The following is a 22,385-nucleotide window of genomic DNA, read 5'->3' as shown; positions in this document are numbered from 1 at the left end:
CATGTCAACAGCCACAACGAGTCAGAACACACCGCGTGGTGGACAAGCTGACATCGGCTCCACGCGGGCGATCCATGTGCCTGAGCGATCCAACGGTCCAGATCGTATCTCGCGCACATTAACGGCCTAGATCTATTTCTTCTTCAGACGTGATCAGACAAATGGGATTGATCATGATGAACGACCCTGATTCACACACGTGATCGACCTAAACAGGCAATGATTGGACAGTTCTCCTCACTCCATGTCAGCTCGAACGGACAGTCTGGATTAAATGAAGATGAGTATTTAAACTCCTTTTCGTAGGGAACCAAAACCCTAGCTAATAGAGGAGTGACCGTAGAAGAAGAAGAAGGGCAGTCGGGGAAAGAACCAGACATCAGGGAAGGAGATCGGCCACTGTCATTGTTGCACCAGAGCCATCACCAACACCGAACATGTACTTTTTTTCCCCTTCCCGCTTGGAATTTAATCTCGAATCTCCTTATGCCCATATCAGAGCCGAAAGATAGATGGGTGAACCGAAAAATAAGAGCAAAACTCAACCAAACCGTCACGGCCGAAATCCAAAACCCTCTCCGATAACCCCCTTCCCGCTTCTCGTTTTGCATACTTTTTTTACTGTTGTGTTCTTCATCCCTTTCTGGTGTAGGTAAGCTGAATGAGAATCTCAGTTATGAAGGAGGAACGGCGGAGCCATCGCACCCGAAGACCTTCCTGCCGATAGGGTTTTCATTTTTTCCTTTTATAGCCAACAAAGGCCCCCTAACTTGGTTTTTTATAGGTTTCCATGTAAAACCAGTCGAAAATGGTCAGGCCAAGAGGAACCGCCGCCGTGGGTGGCGAAGGCGACGCCAGAACCCTAAACTATCCAGAAAAGGTTTAAAATGCCTATTTTAGCCTTTTGGGGTATTTTTATATACGTGACGAGTATTTTTAATTTTCGCAAAAAAAAATTCAAGAAACCCCAGAACCATCGATCTGAGGTAAGAATCTCTCACCCTTCTCCTTGTTATGGTAAATTAAAGCTTAATAATCAATAACACTGTGTTTTGTAAAAATTAGAAAATTCTAAAATTAATTTTATGTCACTAGTGGAGCTGTAACCGATCAGTGTATTTTGCCCTAGTTGTTGTTTATTTTCTCCTATACTGCTTGAAATGCTTATTGTTATATCGTGTGCTTTAAATTATAAGTTTTAATTACTTTCTCAGTTATTTGGTTTATCGAACTGTGTTGTTCTCATCTATTGGTTTGGCTGCAATAAATGTCCAAATCATGTTCCTTTCATTTACGTGTTATCTAAATTGCATGACTTACTATATATTAATTTACGTGTTGTCTATTGTATAACTTACTGTTGATTGTAAAATGTAATGTTGGTGTGTCGATGGTGAGTGGTTGATGATGTGAATCTATGTACGAAATATTTATTGGGTACCCTAGGGAAGGGTGTATAGACCCGGTACATAGGAAAAGCTCTACCGTGAGCATTATCTCAGTTGAACAGGGCTGAAAAATCTCATACTAGAAGGGGTTAGGAGAATAATTTACCCTCATACTGGATGATATATTGAGGCAGTGGTATGTTTGACGTCCATTACTAGATGGGGTATGAGAATGACCGATTAATCAATAACTTAGATTTTGGGTCCATGCATAGGAGAAAAGAAATATAGGGCTTAGGTTTAGAATCCTCACCTCTCTATCTAAAAAAAGCCCTTCCTAGAGGAAAAGTGGAAGCTCTATGATGAATATGTCCTGGATTCCCGGATTCGTTCTCGTCCTGATCCACTATGGTATTTTTGAAATCTACAAAAAATTAACGAAGATCTCTATGGACCCCTGGAGGTACTGATAAGCAGGTAAGAAGGTAACTTGTTATTATTACTCATTTGGGTATGAAATTCAATGTTATCCAAGTTATTGTCTCCATATGTCGTTTTTGAAAATTCATAAAGATAAGTATGAAATATAATTTTTAAGTTAAATGAATTTATTTAAGAAAGTAAATGATTCCATTGATGGTTTTATAATTTTTTTTACTAACCTTTGATTTTTTATATCAGTTATTAGTGTGATATTCTTACTGAACTAGTGTAGTTCATCTCCTTATTTAACTATTTTAAATCAAGAATATCAATATTCAAATCCTGAACAGCAGGAGTGTTGCGAGTAAAGGTTAACTCTCAGACCCCATCAAAGTTGCCTAGTAATCCCGTATGATTTTTATTTCTTTTGCTTTAACCATTTATTCAATTACTATAAACTACTGTAAAAAAGACATTCTCGTAACCCTATTGGACGTCCTAATTTACTGTGTAAGGAATGTAAACCATAAATTCTAAATTACTTTCGCTTATAGTTGCTATAATGCAATGTTTCCATTTCTTTTAGCTTTGGGCCTTTACAGTTGTGATGGTGAATAGGGTCTCTTGTGTGGGTTTTAGATGCAGTTGTGGAGGTAAAAAGCATATGTAGGATATGGGTAATGTAGCTTCGAAGTAGCAGTACGGTTAAAGGGAGGGTGACACGAAAATGGATTGAGTTAGGGACTTAACTAATTACAACGTTGTGTTTTCGGTTTAAAATTTATGTTACTAGGCTTGTATGTGCTAATTATATGTTCTTTTTAAATGACATATAGGGGAAGTCTGAAACTGAATTACCATCGACGAAATTCAATGTGTAGGCGATGGAGTCGATTAGTTAGGATGCTGATTTTTTTAAACACCTACACACACACACACACAACACTATAATGATAGTACTTAGATTCCATTTGACTGTAATTGAAGTTGAAATTGTGATGTGGATAACTCTCTGAAACTCTAGAATTGTGTGGACAAGAGCTAAAATTACAACAATTCTTGTTGAAGTTGCGAATAAGGATCGATTTACTTACTCAGATTGATATATATTTTCATAGTAAAGTGACAGGAAGCACCAATGTCCCTGATTAGATTTTTTTGGAGCGTTACATATGTTTTGTATGTTTTTATTATAATTTGTGTTATCATCAGTTGTGTTACGTTTAGTATATATTGCTATGTAATTAATATAAGTTTATATTAAAAAAATTTGAAATACAAATACTAAACAAGATAAAGATTTGTTATTAAAATAAATAATAAATTCAAAATATAATCATTACTTAAATTAATAATTAATATAATATTAATAATAATTATGACTTATATTTTTATTTATTTGTGTGAAATTTTGATTTTTTTTAGCCCAAGCATAGAACTAAACCAAATTTTACTAAAACTTTTAGTATATTAACATTTAAGCTAAAGATTGGATTGAATGTAGTTATAACTAATTAAATTTTTCATTTGATATAGGAGGTTTTAGTTTATAGTAAATTTTGAAAATAATTACCAAGTGGTATATAAAAATCCAAATAGGGAGAACTATTTAATTAATTAACAAACTCACTATTTATATCTTCTCGAGCTTCATTTTTGTGATGAATAAATTTAAATTTTCCATTCCACATTATTGAAAATTTATAATAAAAAAAAGAAAACCCGTTAGTAGTTAAGTATTTGAGAGAAATACTCAGAGTTGCAAAATTATACGTCTCGTAACTACTATTTGTAATAAATAAAATTATGCACATAAAAAATATATACATGTAAGAATTTGAGAAAAATAGTTAACATACTCGTGTGATTGACTCGAGAGTATGACATATGTGCATCTCTAGTTGCTTTTTCTTATCTATTGAATTTACACGTTGGATTTAATTTACAATTTAGTAACTAATTTTTATTTGATTGATTAGTTTGATCTCATATATTTTTACTTTATTTATTAATTAAATATATACGGTGTTTTAGTTACTTTTACTTTTGAATTCACTATGATAATATAAATTATATTTGTTAAAAGTATTTGATAATTATTTATCTGATTGCATTTTTAATAACACTTAAATTTAAGAGTTAAAATATTAACTGAGTCATTTTCCTCAAGTGAATTGCACTAATTATCTACATATTTTTATAATTATTTTATTGAGTTAAAATTAGCCAAATTTTAGTAACCTAATTCATTTTCATATTGAGTTGACTCATATATTTTGGACCAACAAATTAATATATATATATATATAACTTCTTTTAAAACAAATAATTAAATACAAAATAATTAATTATGAAAATATTTAATATCTTTCAATGACATGAATTAATTTGATGCAACAATATCTAACTTTATATATATAAGAAAGTATTTATATATATTATTATCATATAAATAGTTTATAATCAATTATATTTACAATATAAATTATATCCACACTATACATATATATATATATAACTACTTACTCTTAACGTGTAATATCCGGACCTAGAGTTTGGCTCGAGATCAATTTTTATATTTATAAAAATAATTAAAAATATTATTTTAATTTTATTTTATTAAATTATTTGAGAAAAATAGGTTATGGACGAAATTAAAAGCAATTTTGGGGAAGATGAGTGAAATTTTGAGTTCGATGAGTATTTTTAAAAGAAAAATTGAAAACAAAGGGTCAAAATACAAAGAGAAGAAATTCGACTACATGAGACAGACCAGTCAGCAGCCACAGTGAACCAGAGCACGTCGCGTGACAAAACACGCTGATGTCGGCGCCACGCAGGAGGCCACACAGACAATCCGCGTGCCTAGCGATCTGACGGCCCAGATTCAATTATGCGCACATGAATGGGTCAGATGCATTCCCTCTTTAGGTGCGATCGGACGGACGACATCAATCGCGATAAATTGTTCAGATTCGCCAACGCAATCGGCCTAAACAAGCAACGATCGGACAACTCTCCTCGCTCCACGTCGATGCGAATGGACGGCTCAGATCGACGTGAGATAAGTATATAAATATCGCATCACAGGGGAACCCTAACTCTAGCCGCACTTGCCCTCACCGGAGAAGAAGGACCAGCCGTCGGAGAAGAAGACTGACCCCGACTGTCGCCACACCAAAGCCACTACCAACAGCCAAAAAAGGTAAAAATTCTCCCATACTCGCTCGGAATTCGATTCTAAGTCTCCCTATGGCCACTTCGGAGCAAAATGGACGATGAGTGAGTTAAAAACTACGGGCAAAAATTGATGGAGTATCGAGGTATTGAGGCAATGATATTTTTGGGCGCCCATTACTGGACGGAGTATAGGGACGACCGAGTTAATTGTCAATTTTGATGCTGGATCCACGAGTAGATGAATATCCCTATGGACCCCTAGGGGTCCCATTAAGTAAGTTAAAAAGGAAAGATTGTTGATCCTATGCATGAAATTGAAATATCATTTGGTTAGTTGTCTTTATAGGTTGATTTTAGGAAAAAACCTGTAAAGAGTAAGTATGAAATAAAACATTTTAGAGTTAAAAGTATTTACTTAAATTAAGGGCTCCATTAGTTATGTTGTGATTTTTACCAACCTTCAGTTTTTTGTATCAGTTATTAGTGTGATATTCTTACTAAACTAGTGTAGCTCACACTTTTATTAATTATTTTATATAAAAAAGACCAAGATTCATATCCCAATCAGAAAGAGGGTTGTGAGTAGTTCACCTCCCGGACTCCTTTCAAGTGTTAGTGAAGGCTAATCCCTAGGATATCTATTTATTTATTTTTAATTACCGTTTGTCGTTTCATAAATAAATGTATAAGGGACATTCCCATAGCCCTATTTGACATTCTAAATTAATGTGTAAAGTATGTAAACCCTAACTTTATTATTCGCTTCTACATTAAAGATATAAATTTATTTCCTTTGAGGTTTCAGACTTTTACAGTTGGTATCAGAGCTGCGTTCCTCAGAACAATTCCTTATACAGAGACTTAAAAATACCAAATACAAACTATTGCTCAACTCTCCTTATCAAATGCAGGTATAAAGATGTGAAGAGAGGAAGACTCCTATTAAATCGAGCAGCTCAGGATGGTTCGCTTCGAGAGGATGTTGATTGACTTTTTGATATACTGGAGAGACTCATCTCTGCCTAGCAGGTCCAGAAGGAAATGAGGGAGTTGTTTGACCCTCCCCCACTACCACAGTTGAGCTACCCTTACAGTGGAAAGATCCAAAGCTGCCCCGATATAATCCTGTTCTTCCATCGTATCATTCGGCACCACCACAGTACAATCTGGTGCCTCCATCGTATCATCTGTCACTGCTACAATACAATCTACTGCCTCCACTATATCATCCGATATTGCCACAGGGCCACCTGGTCCCTCCCCAACATAATCCAATCCCTCTTTCACGGGACTCGGTTCCACCCATGAGAATATGATAGATGAAGGCAGAAAGGCAGAAAAGTTTGAGTGAGGCCTCCGTCTCAAGATCATACAGTAGTTATATGTATTTGAGCTCAGTACCTACTTAACCGTTTTAGCCAAAGCACAACTAATGAAGATAAACTTTTGCATCTTTTCTACAGCAATGGGGAATTTCAGACCCCCCGATTTCATACCGCATATCAGCACCCACTGCACTGGTTCTGTAGAACAAGAGGCTTAGACCAGTGACTCAGGCTCCTTCTCAGGCTCCGGTAACAAAACACGATAGGACTTGTCAGCACTGTGGCAAGGATCATGGGGACCGACCTTGCTATTGTCTCAATAATACATGCTGCATATGTGAGAGTGTCTAACACTATGTGAGAGAGTGTTCGCAAAATCAGTATCAAACTAGACCTCCTATCCAGGGTAGAGTATACAACATCATTCAGTAGGATGCTAAAGCCAACCCGAACATCATACAAGGTACGTACACTATCTGTAATCATCTTGCACATATTTTAATTGATGTTGATGTTTCACATTCATTTGTCTCACATACTTTTACATAAAATTTGAATGTATTACGTGAGAAACTTAATTCTGTGTTGTTTGTGTCCACTCTTAGAAATATGACACTACTAGGGGAGGTTATATATAAAGCTTATATCATAAACATAGTAGATAGAAAACTGAGTGTGGACCTGATAGAGATTGACACGAAGGATTTTGATGTAATTCTAGGAATGAACTGGTTAGCGGCATATCACGTCACCGTAGATTGTTTCCATAAGATACTTGTATTCAACCCTCCTAATGAAGAGTCATTTAGAAGTTAATAAAAATTTTAAATATTATTCCTTTATGGTAATTTCCTTATTACATAGTGCTTTAACTTGATTGTCTTCTCTATATTAGGCAAACCTAAGAAAGAAGTTTGCATTCAAGAGATCCCGATAATCTGAGACTTTCCAGATGTGTTTCTTGATAAACTACCAAAACTACTAGTGGACAGGAAAATTGAGTTCACCATAGATCTTCAGCCTGGCACCCAGCTTATTTCTGTTGCCATTTACCACATGAGTCGTGTTGAGATGGAAGAGTAGAGGAAACAGATCAATGAATTACAGGATAGTAGGCTCATCCAACATAATGTGTCTCTTTGGGGTGTTGGAGTCACATTTGTAAAGAAAAGGGATGAGACATTAAGACATTAAGATTATGTATTGACTATAAGGGATTGAATGGAGTCACGATCAAGAACAAGTACCCCCTCCCCAAGATTAATGACTTATTTGACCAGTTGTAGGGTGCCTAAGTCTTCTCCAAAATAAACTTGTGTTCAGGTTACCATCATATAAAAATCAGGGCAGGGGACATTCCCAAGACAGCCTTCAGAACCAGTACAACTACTATGAGTCCCTGATCATGCCATTTGGACTAATCAACGCACTAGCTATTTTTATAGACTTGATGAATAAGATTTTCAAAAAGATTTTACATTAGTTCATTATTGTATTTATCGATGATATCTTAGTCTATTCAAAGAGCACAGACAAACACGTTCATCATCTGACTTAGTTTTTGCAGGTTCTTAGGGAGAAGAAACTGTATACAAAATTGAGTAAGTGTGGGTTCTGCCTCGAGAATACTACTTTCTTAGGGAACATCATATCAAGGGATGAAATATCAATGAACCTTGAAAAAGTTGGGACAATACTTGATTGAGAGAAATTAACCTCGGTTGAGGAGATTCGTAGTTTTTTTTAGAATTACAGGTTATTACCGCAAGTTTGTGGAAGGACTTTCTAGCCTAACCGCTCCTTTGATCCGGCTCACAAAGAAGAATATTAAGTTTGAATGGAATGAGGATTATAGAAGGAGTTTTATAAAACTCAAGAAGCGGTTGCCTACTGCACCCATGTTAGTTTTACTGAGTGGAACATGTAAATATATAGTGTATAGTAATGCCTCTTACCTAAGATTGTGTTGTATTATGATGCAATATGAAAAGTTTACAGCCTATGGGTCCAGACAATTGAAGAGTCATGAGAAGAATTACCCCACTCACGACTTAAAACTTGCCACCATTATCCACACCTTGAAGACTTAGCACCACTACTTGTATGATGAGACTTTTGAGATTTATATTGGCCATAAGAGTTTGAAGCATATACTCACTCAGAAGGATCTCAGCATGTGCCAGAGGCATTGGATAGAGCTCCTCAAGGACTATGATTATAATATTTTATATTACCCGGGCAAGGGTAATATGGTAGCCGATGCACTCAGCGAAAAAAGTGCATGTATATTGACTCACTTAATGGTTTCTGAATGCATGGTAATATGGGTTGCACAACATATATGACTTCAAGACTTGAAGAAAGTTACATGCTTGACCCACCTAACTGTCCAACGCGAATTGATCTAAAGAATAAAAGAAGTCCAATCAACTGATTCTACCCTAGTAGCTCTCAAGAATGATACAGAATAGAGAGTAAATTTAGAATTCTAAGTCTCTGTCGATGGGTTGCTCAGATTTCAAGATAAGTTGTTTGTTCGAGATAACAGTGAACTGAAAATGGATATCATGATAGATGCTCACAGCTCAAAATTCGTCATATATCCCAAATGTACTAAAATATATTAAAAAATGTGACCCTGATTTTGGTGAAGCGGGATGAAAAGAGAGATAGCCGACTTTACCTCCAAGTGTCTTGTATGTCAATAGGTTAAGGCAGAGGATCAACACTCAGGCGGGCTACTTCAGCATTACCGATCTCGAAGTGGAAATGGAAACATATCACAATGGACTTCGTAACAGGATTGTCTAAGGCACGCTCGAGACATGATACTATTTGGATAATTTTTGACCGACTTACTAAATCCTCTCACTTCTTGGCTATCAAAATGACCAACTCCTTGGACAAGCTAGCAAGAATGTATATCTGGGAGATAGTTAGGTTACATGGAGTTCTAGTGACAATGGTATCCGACAGAGACCCTAAGTTCACTTCTCGATTTTGGTTTATTTTTCAGTAAGCCACGTGAAGTAAACTGTCACATAGTACCGTATTCTACCCGTAAATCGATAGACAATCAGAGAGGATGATTCCCACACTGAAGGATATGCTCCGAACTTATGTTCTAGACTTCGGGGGCCATTGAGATGATCATCTACCTTTGATAGAGTTCACCTACAATAACAGATACCAAGCAAGTATCAGCATAGTCCCGTACGAGACATTGTATGGCCGCCCCTGCAGGTCGTCGATCTATTGAGAAGAGGTGGGTGATAGAAAATTGTTCGACTCAAATATTGTAGAGGAGACTACAATTAAGATAATTATGATCAGAAAAAATATCCAGACAGTTCATAGTAGACAAAAGAATTTTGCGGACACTTGAAGAAGGGATTTGGAATTTGAGAAAGGTGATCGAGTGTTTCTTAAGGTCACTCATTTCAAGGGAATCAGTAGGTTTGACAAAAGAAAAAAATTAAATCCCTTATTCATTGGGCCATTTGTGATCTTAGACATGATTAGTACGGCCGCCTACAGACTGACATTACCTCAAGAGCCATCCATGGTTCATAATGTATTTCATGTATCCATACTACACAAGTACAACTCGGACCCCTCATACATCCTGCCCCACGAGCCCTTTTCACTCCATGAGGATCTATCCTATGAGGAGGTACCAATAGGCATTGTAGACCGAAAGAATAGAGTACTTTGCAACAGATAAATTTTCTTCATCAAGATCCTATAGCAGAATTACACACAGAAAGAGGCCACATGGAAGGTAGAATCAGACTTCACAGCCCAGTACCTACAACTATTTGACTAAGTGAGAGGGTGACAAATTTGAGGGATTAAATTTTTTTAGGGGGGAGAGTTGTAGTAACCGGGCCCAAAATTTAGCTCAGGATCAATTTTTTTATTTATAAAAATAATTAAAAATATTAATTTAATTTAATTTTATTAAGTTATTTGAGAAAAATAGGTTATGGATGAAATTGAAAGCAATTTTGGGGAAGAGGAGTGAAAGTTTGAGTTTGGTGGGTGTTTTTGAAAAAAAAAAATAGAACCATGGAGGTAAAATGCAAAAAAAAAAAAATTCGACGACGTGGGACGTCTTAGTCAGCAACCACGGTGAATCAGAGCATGATGCATGGGCAAACATGCTGATGTCAGTGCCACACAGACGATCCATGTGCCTAAAGATCCGATGGTCCAGATTCAATCCTTCGCACGTGAACTGCTCAGATGCATTCCCTTCTTAGGCGTGATTGGACGGACGACATTAATCATGATGAATGACCCAAATTCGTCCACGCAATCAGCCTAAATAGGCAATAATAGAACGACTCTGCTCGCTCTACATCGACGCGAATGGACGACTCAGATCGACGCGAGATAAGTATATAAATATCCCATCATAGGGGAACTCTAATCCTAGCAGCACTTGCCCTCGCCAGAGAAGAAGGACTAGTCACCGGAGAAGGAGATCGACCACTGGCTGCTGCCGCACCAGAGCCACCACCGACTGTCAAAAAAAGTAAAATTTTCTCCTACTCACTCAAAATTCAGTTCCGAGTCTCCCTGTGACCATATCAGAGAAAAAGGGATGATGGGTTAGTCGAAACTGCGGGTAAATTATGGCAAAGCCGTCGTGGCCGAAACCCCTCCATTGAACCCTTTTTCGTTTTCCATTTTACATGATTTTTTAACTATTGTGTTCACTGTCTTTTTTTGTACAGGTTAGTCGAAGGAGAAACCCTAGCCATAAAAGAGAACCAGCAAAGCCGTCGCACCCGAAGACCCCTCTGCGAGTAAGTTTGATTTTTTTTTTATTTTCTGGCCAATCGAGGCCCCTTAACGTATTTTTCTGTAGGGATAACTTGAAAACTAGCAAAAATTGGTTAGGCCGAGACGAACCGCCGCCATATTGAAACCCTAAAATCGGCCAGAAAGGGTTTTCAACACTGATTTTAATTTTTAGGATATTTTTAGGTACGTGATAAGTATTTTGATTCATACAATAAAAATTCAAGAAACTCAGGACCCGTTAGGAGGCGTAGTAGATGGCACAACGTTTTGAAACATCGATCTGAGTAAGAATTCCTTCCTCTATTCTCTGTTACAATAAATTGATGATTAATAACTGATAATTATATATTTTTTTAAAAAAATAGAACAATCTTAAAAATATTATAAGTCATTAGTGAAGGCAGAACCAGTTAGTATAAATTTATCCTATGTTCCCTATTTATTTTTCTGTACTGTCTAAATTGCTTACTATTATATTGTGTATGTTTAGATTGATAGTTTTATTGTCGTTTCGATTATCTTGTTTATTTATTTCTTTCTGCATTGTTCATTTGGTTATCTAGTTACCCGATTATTGGTTATGATAAACTATATCGCTTGCTTAAATGCCGTTTAAATTGATCAGTGAAAATGAAATGTGACGTTGATATGTTTTGGTGGTTGTTTGGATGATGATAATCTAAATAAATGAAAGCTTTCTGGGCATCCTGGGAAATGGTGGACGAACCTAGTACATAAGAAACCCTACTGTAAACATACCGGAAGGATTTTGGGAGATATGATTCACTCTCATACCGGACGAATTATTGAGGCGATGGTAGTTTTGGGTGCCCATTACCGAATGGAGTATAGAGACGGTTGAGTTAATTGTTTATTTTGATATTGGATCCACAAGAAGATGGATATCCCTATGGACCCCTAGAGGTCCCAGTAAGTAAGTTAAAAAGGAAAGATTGTTGATCCTATGTATGAAATTGAAATGTCATTTGTTAATTGTCTTCATATGAAACTTGTAAACGGTAAGTATGGAATAAAATATTTTAGAGTCAAAAGTATTTACTTAAATCAAGGGCTCCATTAGTTATTTTATGATTTTTACCGACATTTGGTTTTCTGTATCAGCAATTAGTGTGATATTCTTATTAGACTAGTGTAACTCATCCTTTTATTAATCATTTCAGATCAAGAAAATCAAGATATAAATCCCGATCAACAAGAAGGTTGTGAGTAGTTTATCTCCTGAACTCCCTTCAAGTGTTAGTGAACATTAACCCCTAAGATATGTATTTATTTATTTTTAATTACCATTTGTCTTTTCATGAACATATATAGAAAAGACATTCTCGTAACTCTATTAGGTATTCCAATTTACTGTGTAAGAAATGTAAACCTAACTTTATTATTCACTTTCGCATTAAAGATATAAATTCATTTTCTTTAAGGTACTAGGCTTTTATATAACGTGTATATTCCTGTGCCTATTTCTAAGTCCAAAAATTAATATAAAATGTAAAATATTTTAGTGTTCAACCAAATTAGTGTTCAACCAAATTAGTGTTCAACCAAATGTATCCAGAAGATGTCCATATATACATATATACGGTGTATTATCCAAATAGAATAGACTTGACAAATACATTACTTGTAACAACCTGATAAAGAAAAAAAATAAAAAGAGAAGGAAATAGGACTAAACTGGGAATATTTTTAATAGAAAAAATGGAATCAATGGTTCAGATTCGTTTTGGAGATTAGACAGTTCTAGGACACCATATTTAGGCTTCCTTTTTCCTACCTATTTAGGCAGAAGAAACCCTAAAGGAAAATAGGGGGAGGTGAGGTGAAACAGAGGTCGGGAGAGGGGAGAAAAAGAATGAAAGTAGTAAATGAAGGAGAAGAAAAGGAAGAAGAAATGACAGTGAAGGAAAAAGAAGAGAAATAAGATCAGCGTGCGCGACCAAAAAGTTTCGTGTGGTACGCCTTGTGTAAGGGGCAAATGAAAAGAGAGGAGAAGTAGGATTTGAGCGACCAAGGAAGAGGTGGTGCGGCAAAAGTTCGGAAGCAAAAAATCACTTCGACGTACGAGCTTCGACGCGAAAAGAGCTTAGGGAGAAGAGAAATCGTCACCAGGATCCTATATCATCTTTGTACACACTGATTAAGTCCAATCTGCTCCTCATAACTTGGATTAGAAATTATATACTAAAGTCTTGGCATGGTACATTAGGAAACAATGCGAGAGGAGGGAGGGGGGGGGGGGGGCTGCATGTAATGCATATCTGGTGGTTATGTTCAGGTTTAATGGTGTAATATATTATTATTGTGCGTGTGTGTGTGGCCAATAGTAGGCTGGTGCGTGTGTGTTAGTGGTCGGGAGAAGGCTGAGGTGTGTGGCCAAGGGAAGGCCGGTGTGTGTGTGTGTGTGTGGCGAAGGAAAGATAGGTTTGTATGTGTGTGGCTAAGGGAAGGCTGATGTGTTTATATGGCAGTGTACTGCCGATGTTGGTGTGGCCAGGGGAAGGCCGGTGTGTGTGCATGATTGTGTGCTGCCAGTGTGTTTATGGCCAAAGGAGGGTTGATGTGTGTGTGTGGCTGTATATTGCCAGTGTGTGTCCCTGAGTAAAGGCCAGTGTGTGTGGTTGGGTGAAGTCGATGGTGGAGTGACAGAAATTGAGTGTGAGTATGTGTGGCTACCTAAGGCCGATGAGGGGGTGTGTATGGCTGAAAGGCTAGGATGTGTGTGTGGCCAAGTCAGGGTCGTTGTGATGTTAGTGTGTGTGTGTGTGTGTGTGGCCGAGTGAGGGTCGTTATGATGTTAATGTGTGTGTGTATGGCCGAGTGAGGGTCGTTGGGGTGTTATTGTGTGTGTGTGGCCGAGTGAGGACCGTTGTGGTGTGTTAGTGTATATGTATGGCCGAGTGAGGGCCGTTGGGGTATGTTAGTGTGTGTGTGTGTGTATGGCTGAGTGAAGGTCAGTGTGTACATGTGTTATATGGTTAAACTGCTTTAGTAGTATATTAATTAGGATTACTATTATTGTGTTTTCTGCTGGGTCATGGTGAGTAACCGGTGTGGATATTCTGGGGTCGATGCGGTTGGCATGATTCTGCATGTGTGTAAGGTCAAAGTATTTTGTATACAGTCGTAGAGTATTGTATGAATGTCATAGATTGTGAAATATGGGCTGGTTAGGTCTTTGTAGGTATAAGAGATAGACTAATTAGTATGGTTAATTAGTTAAAAAAAGGGATAGAGACATTTAAGTTAGAGTGCTTAATAGGAACAGGACAAGTTTATGCAAGAAGGAGACTTGGGGATAATGGAGGGGGTGTTTGGGACTATAAGTAGATAGGTTAGAGTAAATTTATAGAAGCTGAACATAACTCTAAAACAAAATAAAAGAAGGCTGAAGGGTATAAAAGAGTACTTAGGAAACCTATTAGACGAGTTAGGAATCCCAGTGAAAGGATAACAAACTTTTGTTTTATGGAAACAAAGTTAACAAGGAAATTAAATGAGCACTGGATTGTACCACCACATTTAGTTGTAATATGTTTTTTTTTTTAATCTTTTGGTGTGATGTGCATATTGTACTTATTAGGCGATGTAACTCATTATGTTGTAAATTTCAGAGCAAGTAAAATGGAAAACAAGAATTGGAAAAACAAGAATCATGCTACCAAACTTAAGCATTTACAAGGACCTTCTTCGTCATTACTTAGGTCAAATAATTAAGAGTTAGTTACAGGATATAATTGATATTATTGTGTGTAGGAGAAAATACTTGTACATTCAGTCTCTGCTTTAGTTAAAAAGGTTTTTTTGTATTATTTCTTACAAAGATAGCTTAATAGAAACGTGAAGTATAAATATATATATATATTTACTTAATTAAAAATATATGAAATAAATATTATTGGAATAATATTTATGAATAAGAATGATATTTTTAATCTCTCTTATAAATAGCATTATGAACTATAGTAATTAAATGAAAGGGTACCGGTTGTTACATTACCTGCATTTAAAATTTGACTTCATTCCATGAATTTTTACAGAATTTTGAGAACTTCTGCCATTACTTTACAAACATGGACTTGAGACAGTTAAAGTAATTAAAAGCATCTACTGACACGTGGAGGTAATTTAAATAATGCAGTTTAATATGATGCGACCATCACCTACTTATATATATATGATATATATGATTTGTTAGAAAATTAATAATTAATTTAAATTTATTACTCAATACGTATAAATAAATATTACAATAATTTTTTTTTTGTATTTTTAATAGAAAAATGACTATAATTCACAATTTATTTACAATTATTAGACTTTAATAGGCACTATAATTTGATAAATTAAAAAAACTTGCTTTTTTTTGTTAAGAGAATTCATCCTAATATAATAATAATAATAAATAGGATGAAGAGACAATAAAACTGCAATCCTACTTCAGTTATGGCTTTGATCATGTTAAGTTGCTTTCACACCTGCGGTTGCGACTAGCGAGAGGAACATAATTTCCGTACCGCAAAACCAGCATGCTCAAAGATGCTGTTGAAAAAACCAGGTAACTTGACTCTATTGCTTTGTAATTGAACGGAGGATACTCAAGTAGATTGAATATTTCGATTTTCTTTTATATTCAATTTGAGGGAATGCATTAACTAAATCCCAAATTATTGCTTGCAGTTGCAGGAGTAACACTTCGTTTGGGGACAAACGGTTCGAGCATTTTTTTTATTGCCAAGAAGCTGTTATCATCATCCAACGGGCCTTTTACTGAGTTGTCTGGCCGACATGATCGTTTTGGGGAGGTGGATAACCAAGAAAATTCAAGAAAAGTTGAGAACGCAAGGCAAAGAGTAGACGAAATATGCCGTATCTTGGAAAGTAGTCGTTGGGGGATTGAAGTGGAAGATGCCTTATCGGTGTTCGACGAAAAGCCTCAACCAGAATTTGTAATTGGAGTGTTGAGGAGGTTGAAAGATGTTACTGGAGCAATTAATTATTTTCGATGGGCTGAAAGAGTAACTGATCAACCACATTGTCCTGAAGCATACAATGCGTTGATTATGGTCATGATCCGTAATAAAAATTTTGATTGTCTGGAACAGATTCTTGGAGAAATGAGTGTTGCAGGATTTGGTCCTTCTAATCACGCGTGTATTGAATTGATTGTGAGCTGTGTTAAATCACGTAAACTGAGAGAAGCTTTTGATATCATACAAACTATGAGGAAGTTTAAGTTGCGGCCTGCATTTTCAGCTTATACCACTCTAATTGGTGCTCTATCTGCGGTTAATGAGTCTGATCTAATGCTCACTCTGTTTCATCAAATGCAGGAGCTGGGTTATGAAGTAAGCATTCATTTGTTTACAACTCTCATCCGGGTCTTTGCCAAGGATGGCCGGGTTGATGCTGCTTTATCCTTGTTGGAGGAGATGAAAAGCAATTCTTTTGATGCTGATATTGTTCTTTATAATGTATGTATAGACTGTTTCGGTAAGGTGGGTAAGTTGGATATGGCATGGAAATTTTTCCATGAGATGAAAGCACAAGGTTTGGTTCCTGATGATGTTACTTATACAAGCATGATAGGAGTTCTCTGTAAAGCTAACATGCTGGACGAAGCTGTGGAAATATTTGAGCAGATGGAACACAACAGGAAGGTACCCTGTGCGTATGCATACAACACCATGATTATGGGTTATGGGTTGGCTGGAAAGTTTGATGAAGCATATAATTTACTAGAGAGACAGAAAGCAAAGGGTTGCATTCCAAGTGTCATTGCATATAACGGCATTCTTACATGCCTAAGGAAGAAGGGGAGAGTAGATGAGGCATTGAGAATATTTGAGGAGATGAAGAGAGATGCAGTGCCCAATGTTTCGACCTATAATATTCTTATTGACATGCTCTGCAAAGTTGGAAATCTTGATATTGCCTTCCAGATTCGAGATGCCATGAGAGAAGCTGGGTTATTTCCTAATATTAGGACTATAAACATTATGGTTGATCGACTTTGTAAAGCTCAAAAACTTGATGAAGCTTGTTCTTTGTTTGAAGGAATGGATCACAAAGTTTGCGCCCCAGATGAAGTTACATTTTGCTCACTTATAGATGGCTTAGGCAAGCATGGTAGGGTGGATGATGCTTATAGGCTTTATGAAAAGATGTTGGATTCTGATCATAATCCAAGCGCTGTTGTGTATACATCCCTGATTAGGAACTTCTTTACTTCTGGTAGGAAGGAGGATGGTCACAAGATATGTAAGGAAATGCTTAATAGAGGCTGTTCTCCTGACCTGACGCTTCTTAATACTTATATGGATTGTGTTTTCAAAGCTGGAGAAACCGAGAAGGGCAGGGCCTTGTTTGAGGAAATAAAGGCTTATGGATATATCCCGGATGTACGAAGCTATTCAATCCTAATTCATGGCCTTGTCAAAGCGGGTTTTGCACAAGAAACCTATGAGTTGTATTATGCAATGAAAGAGCAAGGCTTTGTTTTGGACACTCGTGCATACAACACGGTTATTGATGGATTCTGCAAATCTGGCAAAGTGAACAAAGCTTACCAACTGCTTGAGGAAATGAAAACGAATGGTCACCAACCAACCGTTGTTACATATGGCTCTGTCATCGATGGACTTGCTAAAATTGATAGGCTTGATGAAGCATATATGCTGTTTGAAGAAGCAAAGTCACAGGGCATAGAGTTGAATGTAGTTATCTATAGCAGTCTTATTGATGGGTTTGGGAAGGTAGGTAGAATTGATGAAGCTTATCTAATAATGGAAGAGTTGATGCAGAAAGGCTTGACACCTAATGTATATACATGGAATTGCTTGCTTGATGCGCTGGTAAAAGCAGAGGAAATTAATGAGGCCATTGTCTGTTTCCAGTCCATGAAAGATTTGCGGTGCACACCCAACATTGTAACTTACAGCATTCTCATAAATGGGCTTTGTAATGTTAGAAAATTTAACAAAGCCTTTGTGTATTGGCAAGAGATGCAAAAACAAGGGTTGAAACCCAATACAATCACATACACCACCATGATATCAGGGCTTGCAAAGGTTGGAAACATTGTAGAGGCTAGTGGGCTATTTGAAAGATTTAAGGCAAATGGGGGTATTCCTGATTCTGCTAGCTATAATGCTATGATTGAAGGGTTAAGTCATGCAAATAGGGCAATGGATGCATTCACTCTTTTTGAGGAAACTCGATTGAAAGGTCTTAAGATTCATACCAAAACTTGCATTGTTCTTTTAGATGCATTGCATAAGGCAGAATATCTGGAGCAGGCAGCAATTGTGGGGGCTGTCTTGAGGGAAAGAGCAAAGTCTCAGCATGCTGCAAGATCTTGGTAGCTCCTGGTGTTTTTCAAAGTATTGAGGGATCGGTTGGTGACGCTCTTAGGTTTGATCTTTCTGATAGAGCAATGTGTGCAATGACAATATATCGGTGGAATCTCTGTCTGCTTCAATTTTCATCGGGGTTAATTAGCTCTAAAAGAGGTATTTTTTATCTTTTGAAATTTCTGGGAGTTTTTAGAAGGCAGAAACCTAATGAATCTGGGTTATTTATGGAAGTGCACACAATTTTGCATGTTGAAGTATTTTTTAAAAGGCTTGCTCTCATTTGTTAGCATTTAACCATATATATGCTGAGCTGGCTACCATTTGGTTTTCCAAGCACAATAGTAAATTGAATTTTAAGACAATTTCTAGATACTGAAATAGCATTCTCATTTTTCAGTCCCACCAAGTATCAACCAAGGTTTCTATGGATCCACCTTTTTCCCATTTCCTCACATGTGAAAAACAGAGCTATCTTCAACTGGTGATTTGTTCATGCAGGCATTGTAATGGTCAAATTACATCGGTTCCTCTCATGTGTCTGGCCCAACATTTATGGACTCGTCTAGTGGTCTTCTTCCAGTTTGCTGCTTTTAGCACCCGGAATACATAAGCATTGAGAATTAGATGCTTCTTCATCCTTTGATGCAGAGATTTATTTGTCATTCTCATTCAGAAGACAATTCTAGCCTCCATTTGGTACACCATTGTGCTCATTTTTGTCAGATTCCTTTAGCCTTTTGGCTTGTGACTAGGTATTGTTAGGTACTTAATGGAGGTTGTTGTCCTTACACATTGATGATTTTAATAATTTGGTCATTTTCTTTGTTCTCTGAAAGGAAAAGGCAACTGGGAGCCGGTAAATTATTCTAGTTCGCTGAAAAAATAAAGAACCGACGAAGTCCTTTTTGAGAGCTCTCAAGATTGATATGGCATGGGACCATCCGAAACAAGTCTGCATATGAAGATATAAACTCACAACTCTCTTGGACTAGTAAGGTGAAGAACAAAATGGTTTTTCACTAGAAGATCGCTAGCCATGAACGATGACAAGAAATGTATTTCGTAGTTGTTGAAACTAAAAAAAAAAAAAAAGTACAATTACGTGTATGTAAAATAAAAGTTGTTTTATTTTTTAGAAGTAATTTGTAATGTTGGGGATGAATAATATTTTTAAGGAGTATATTTATTAAGTTTTTGTTTTATTAATTTGACATTTTAAAATAAAATGTAATATTAATTTATTGTCAATAAAATTATATTTAATTTAAATTATTTTAAATAGTATTTATTTTAAAATTACACAATAATAATTTATAATTCATTTTTTTATTAAGTAGATAAATAAAATAGTTTAGAATAATTTAAATTGTTAGACTATTTTTTAAAGTAATATTATCTAAGTAATAGTTTTTTTTAAACTTAAAAAAATTGAATAAAATTTAGAAAAAGTTTTAACAACTTGTAATAAAATTTTATAAATAAATAGTTATAATAAGTTAATTTTTTTTTATGTTGTTTAAGGTAAAAACATTATAATGCTTTATAAAATTTATTATAAAAATATTTCTAATACAAAATATAATATTATATTTAAATTTTTTATTATTACATAATAAATGATCTGTATTTAATGAAATAAAAAATATTAATTTATGTACATGTTAAACTAATACAATTGTGATAAGTTTGACAAATCATATAGTAAATATTACCAATAAGAGATATATGACCGTTAAAGCCAAACTCCAACGTCTCTTTTGACCTTAAGTTTAAAATTTAAAATTTTGAAAGCCGAACAAGACATTCTCTTTTCCTTTTGCAAATCGCTTTGATCTTCAACCCTTTTAAATTAAACTTTCTATCGACTTTTTTCAATCCAACTTCTTGAATCTGCTATCAATCTTCCTCCTGAGAAAATGGCATTGAGACCCATCGACAATGCTCTCCCAACAACACTCGAGAGGCCCAAAAAGCAACCTAAAGTATCAAATGCGATCCAGAAACAACCGGAGACCGGCGTGAATAACGAGAATCAGGCTCCCTTACCGACATCTATAGATGCCACCATTGATTATATCTCTTCAGAGAATCTGAAACCGATTTCAGACCCTGAGTTTAAGATCCAGGTACTTTTCTCTTTCCTGTGAGTGTCTATGTTCGTTTTCTCTATGAATAACAATTTTTTTATTGGATTTCTTCAGAGTTTAGTTGAAGGTTTAGATTCAAAGGACTGGATGAAGGTTTGTGAGTCACTGAATGATGTTAGGCGGTTCGCGCTGTATCATTCCTCACTCTTGCTCCCGATCTTGTAAGATTTTTTTTTTGGTTGTATTTTTCCCCGAAAATTGCTTCTTCTTTTTAGTTTTTCTTTTTTCCCCTATTTCCATTTGCCGATTTGATATTCGATATTTGCAGAGAGAAAGTCATGTCTGTGGTTCTAAAGGCAATGAAGAACCCTAGAAGTGCATTGTGCAAGACCTCCATCATGACATCGTCAGACATTTTCAATGCATTCGGCGAAACTTTACTGGAATTGCCCAATTCCAATGCATTTGAGAGTTTGGTAAGTATCCAAATTTTCTTTTAAAAAAAGATCCTTGTATGTCGATTTAGTGGAATTATTCTTGTAACTGGAGAATTTTACAGGAAGTTTGAGCTCAAAATATTAATTGCAAACATTAATTATTTAGCTATTAGATTTTATTTAATCATAATTTACATGTTTATGCATACTCGAATCACTCTACTCAATCATTCTACTCGCCAATAAAACTACAAAAATATCTAATTTTTGTTAAATGTATAACTTATAGAATATTTTTATTTGTTTTATTTTATGATTTCTCATTGAATCGAGATTTGAATTCTCCTGTGCATCATGTAGTCCTTTTGTTCTTAACATTTGAATTGTGTTGATCGCCAACAGCTGCTGCAGCTACTGCTGAAAGCATCTCAGGACAAACGGTTTGTCTGCGAAGAAGCAGACAGGGCTTTGAATTCAATGGTGAAATCCATGGCTCCACTCCTTCTTCTCCATAAACTCCACACATATGTTAGCCACGGCAATCTCAGAATCAGGGCCAAGGCTGCCATCTCGATCTCCCTTTGTATCTCTAGAATGGTATGTACTACTGGGAATTTGCAGCTTTAGTTTCCTTGTTTCTATTGGTTGCTTGTACTGTGAAGAAGCTGCTAATGATTTGTTGGATGTTTCCATGATGCCTGACGATTTCAGGGGCCGGAAGAAATGCTGGAATTTGGATTTGTTTCTCTGGTCCAAATCACCGTGAATTTGTTGAATGATAGACTGCCAGAGGCTAGAGAAGCTGCAAGAAGCATTGCAACCACCATATACCAGAGCTTTACAGAGAAGGAAGAACAGAAACATGATGTATGGCAGAATTTCTGCCAGGCTAATCTACCAGCCATTCATGCTCAGTCCATGGTCAAAATTGTTTCCTCCCAGTTGAATTTGGAGCGGCAGTGATTAATGGTGATAGATAACAGCTGAAGATGAAAAAGGGGTCAGTTATATTAGGAGGTCAAACATGTTTAGTAACTCTGTGTTGCATGTAATTGCCCTTTACATGAAAGATAAGGTGATGTGTTAAATTTTAATCAAACTTTCTACAGGATTGATCTTAATTCTCAGTTTGTCAAATTTGATGACACTGAATTGTTGTGTGAGGCATTGCTATCATAAAGCTCATGATTAGAACATTGATTTTAGGCAAGTACTATTTTAGCCCTTTATCCTTCAGCCATTGCTAATGATTTAAAAGCTCCAATCAAGCTTGATTTTATGCTATTGAATTTAGAAGTAGGTCGGATTTCATAGAACTTGCAATAATATAAGCACCAATGTTTTGACTGCTCTCACTTAAAAT

At 36.1% G+C, this 22,385-nt stretch overlaps 2 protein-coding genes across 6 annotated transcripts; both read left to right on the top strand.

Moving 5' to 3' along the window:
• The first annotated feature begins 15,509 nt into the window (after nucleotides 1-15,509).
• Nucleotides 15,510-19,688, top strand: LOC110819946 (Tetratricopeptide repeat (TPR)-like superfamily protein). 5 transcript variants are annotated; one of them, XM_022049301.2, is made up of 4 exons: nucleotides 15,510-15,701; nucleotides 15,824-18,654; nucleotides 18,997-19,250; nucleotides 19,335-19,688. In XM_022049301.2, exons 1-2 carry the CDS (start codon nucleotides 15,683-15,685, stop codon nucleotides 18,505-18,507), a joined length of 2,703 nt encoding a protein of 900 aa, XP_021904993.1. In that variant the 5' UTR covers nucleotides 15,510-15,682; the 3' UTR covers nucleotides 18,508-18,654; nucleotides 18,997-19,250; nucleotides 19,335-19,688. The 5 variants fall into 5 exon arrangements, with proteins under 5 accessions (XP_021904993.1, XP_021904992.1, XP_088072693.1 ...); XM_022049300.2 differs by having other exon boundaries at nucleotides 18,896-19,194; XM_088216567.1 differs by having other exon boundaries at nucleotides 18,896-19,250; nucleotides 19,341-19,688.
• A 605-nt stretch (nucleotides 19,689-20,293) lies between these two features.
• LOC110819965 (ARM repeat superfamily protein) lies at nucleotides 20,294-22,306 on the top strand. The gene is made up of 5 exons (XM_022049322.2): nucleotides 20,294-20,624; nucleotides 20,700-20,806; nucleotides 20,914-21,061; nucleotides 21,425-21,619; nucleotides 21,734-22,306. The coding sequence occupies exons 1-5, from the start codon at nucleotides 20,415-20,417 to the stop codon at nucleotides 21,983-21,985; spliced, it is 912 nt and encodes a 303-aa protein (XP_021905014.2). The 5' UTR covers nucleotides 20,294-20,414; the 3' UTR covers nucleotides 21,986-22,306.
• The last annotated feature ends 79 nt before the right edge of the window (nucleotides 22,307-22,385 follow it).

The sequence above is a fragment of the Carica papaya genome, chromosome 3 (genome assembly GCF_054855325.1).
Source record: "Carica papaya isolate Zhongbai chromosome 3, ASM5485532v1, whole genome shotgun sequence".
In the NCBI taxonomy this organism is placed as follows: domain Eukaryota; kingdom Viridiplantae; phylum Streptophyta; class Magnoliopsida; order Brassicales; family Caricaceae; genus Carica; species Carica papaya.
This window is presented reverse-complemented; position numbering and strand designations above follow the sequence as displayed.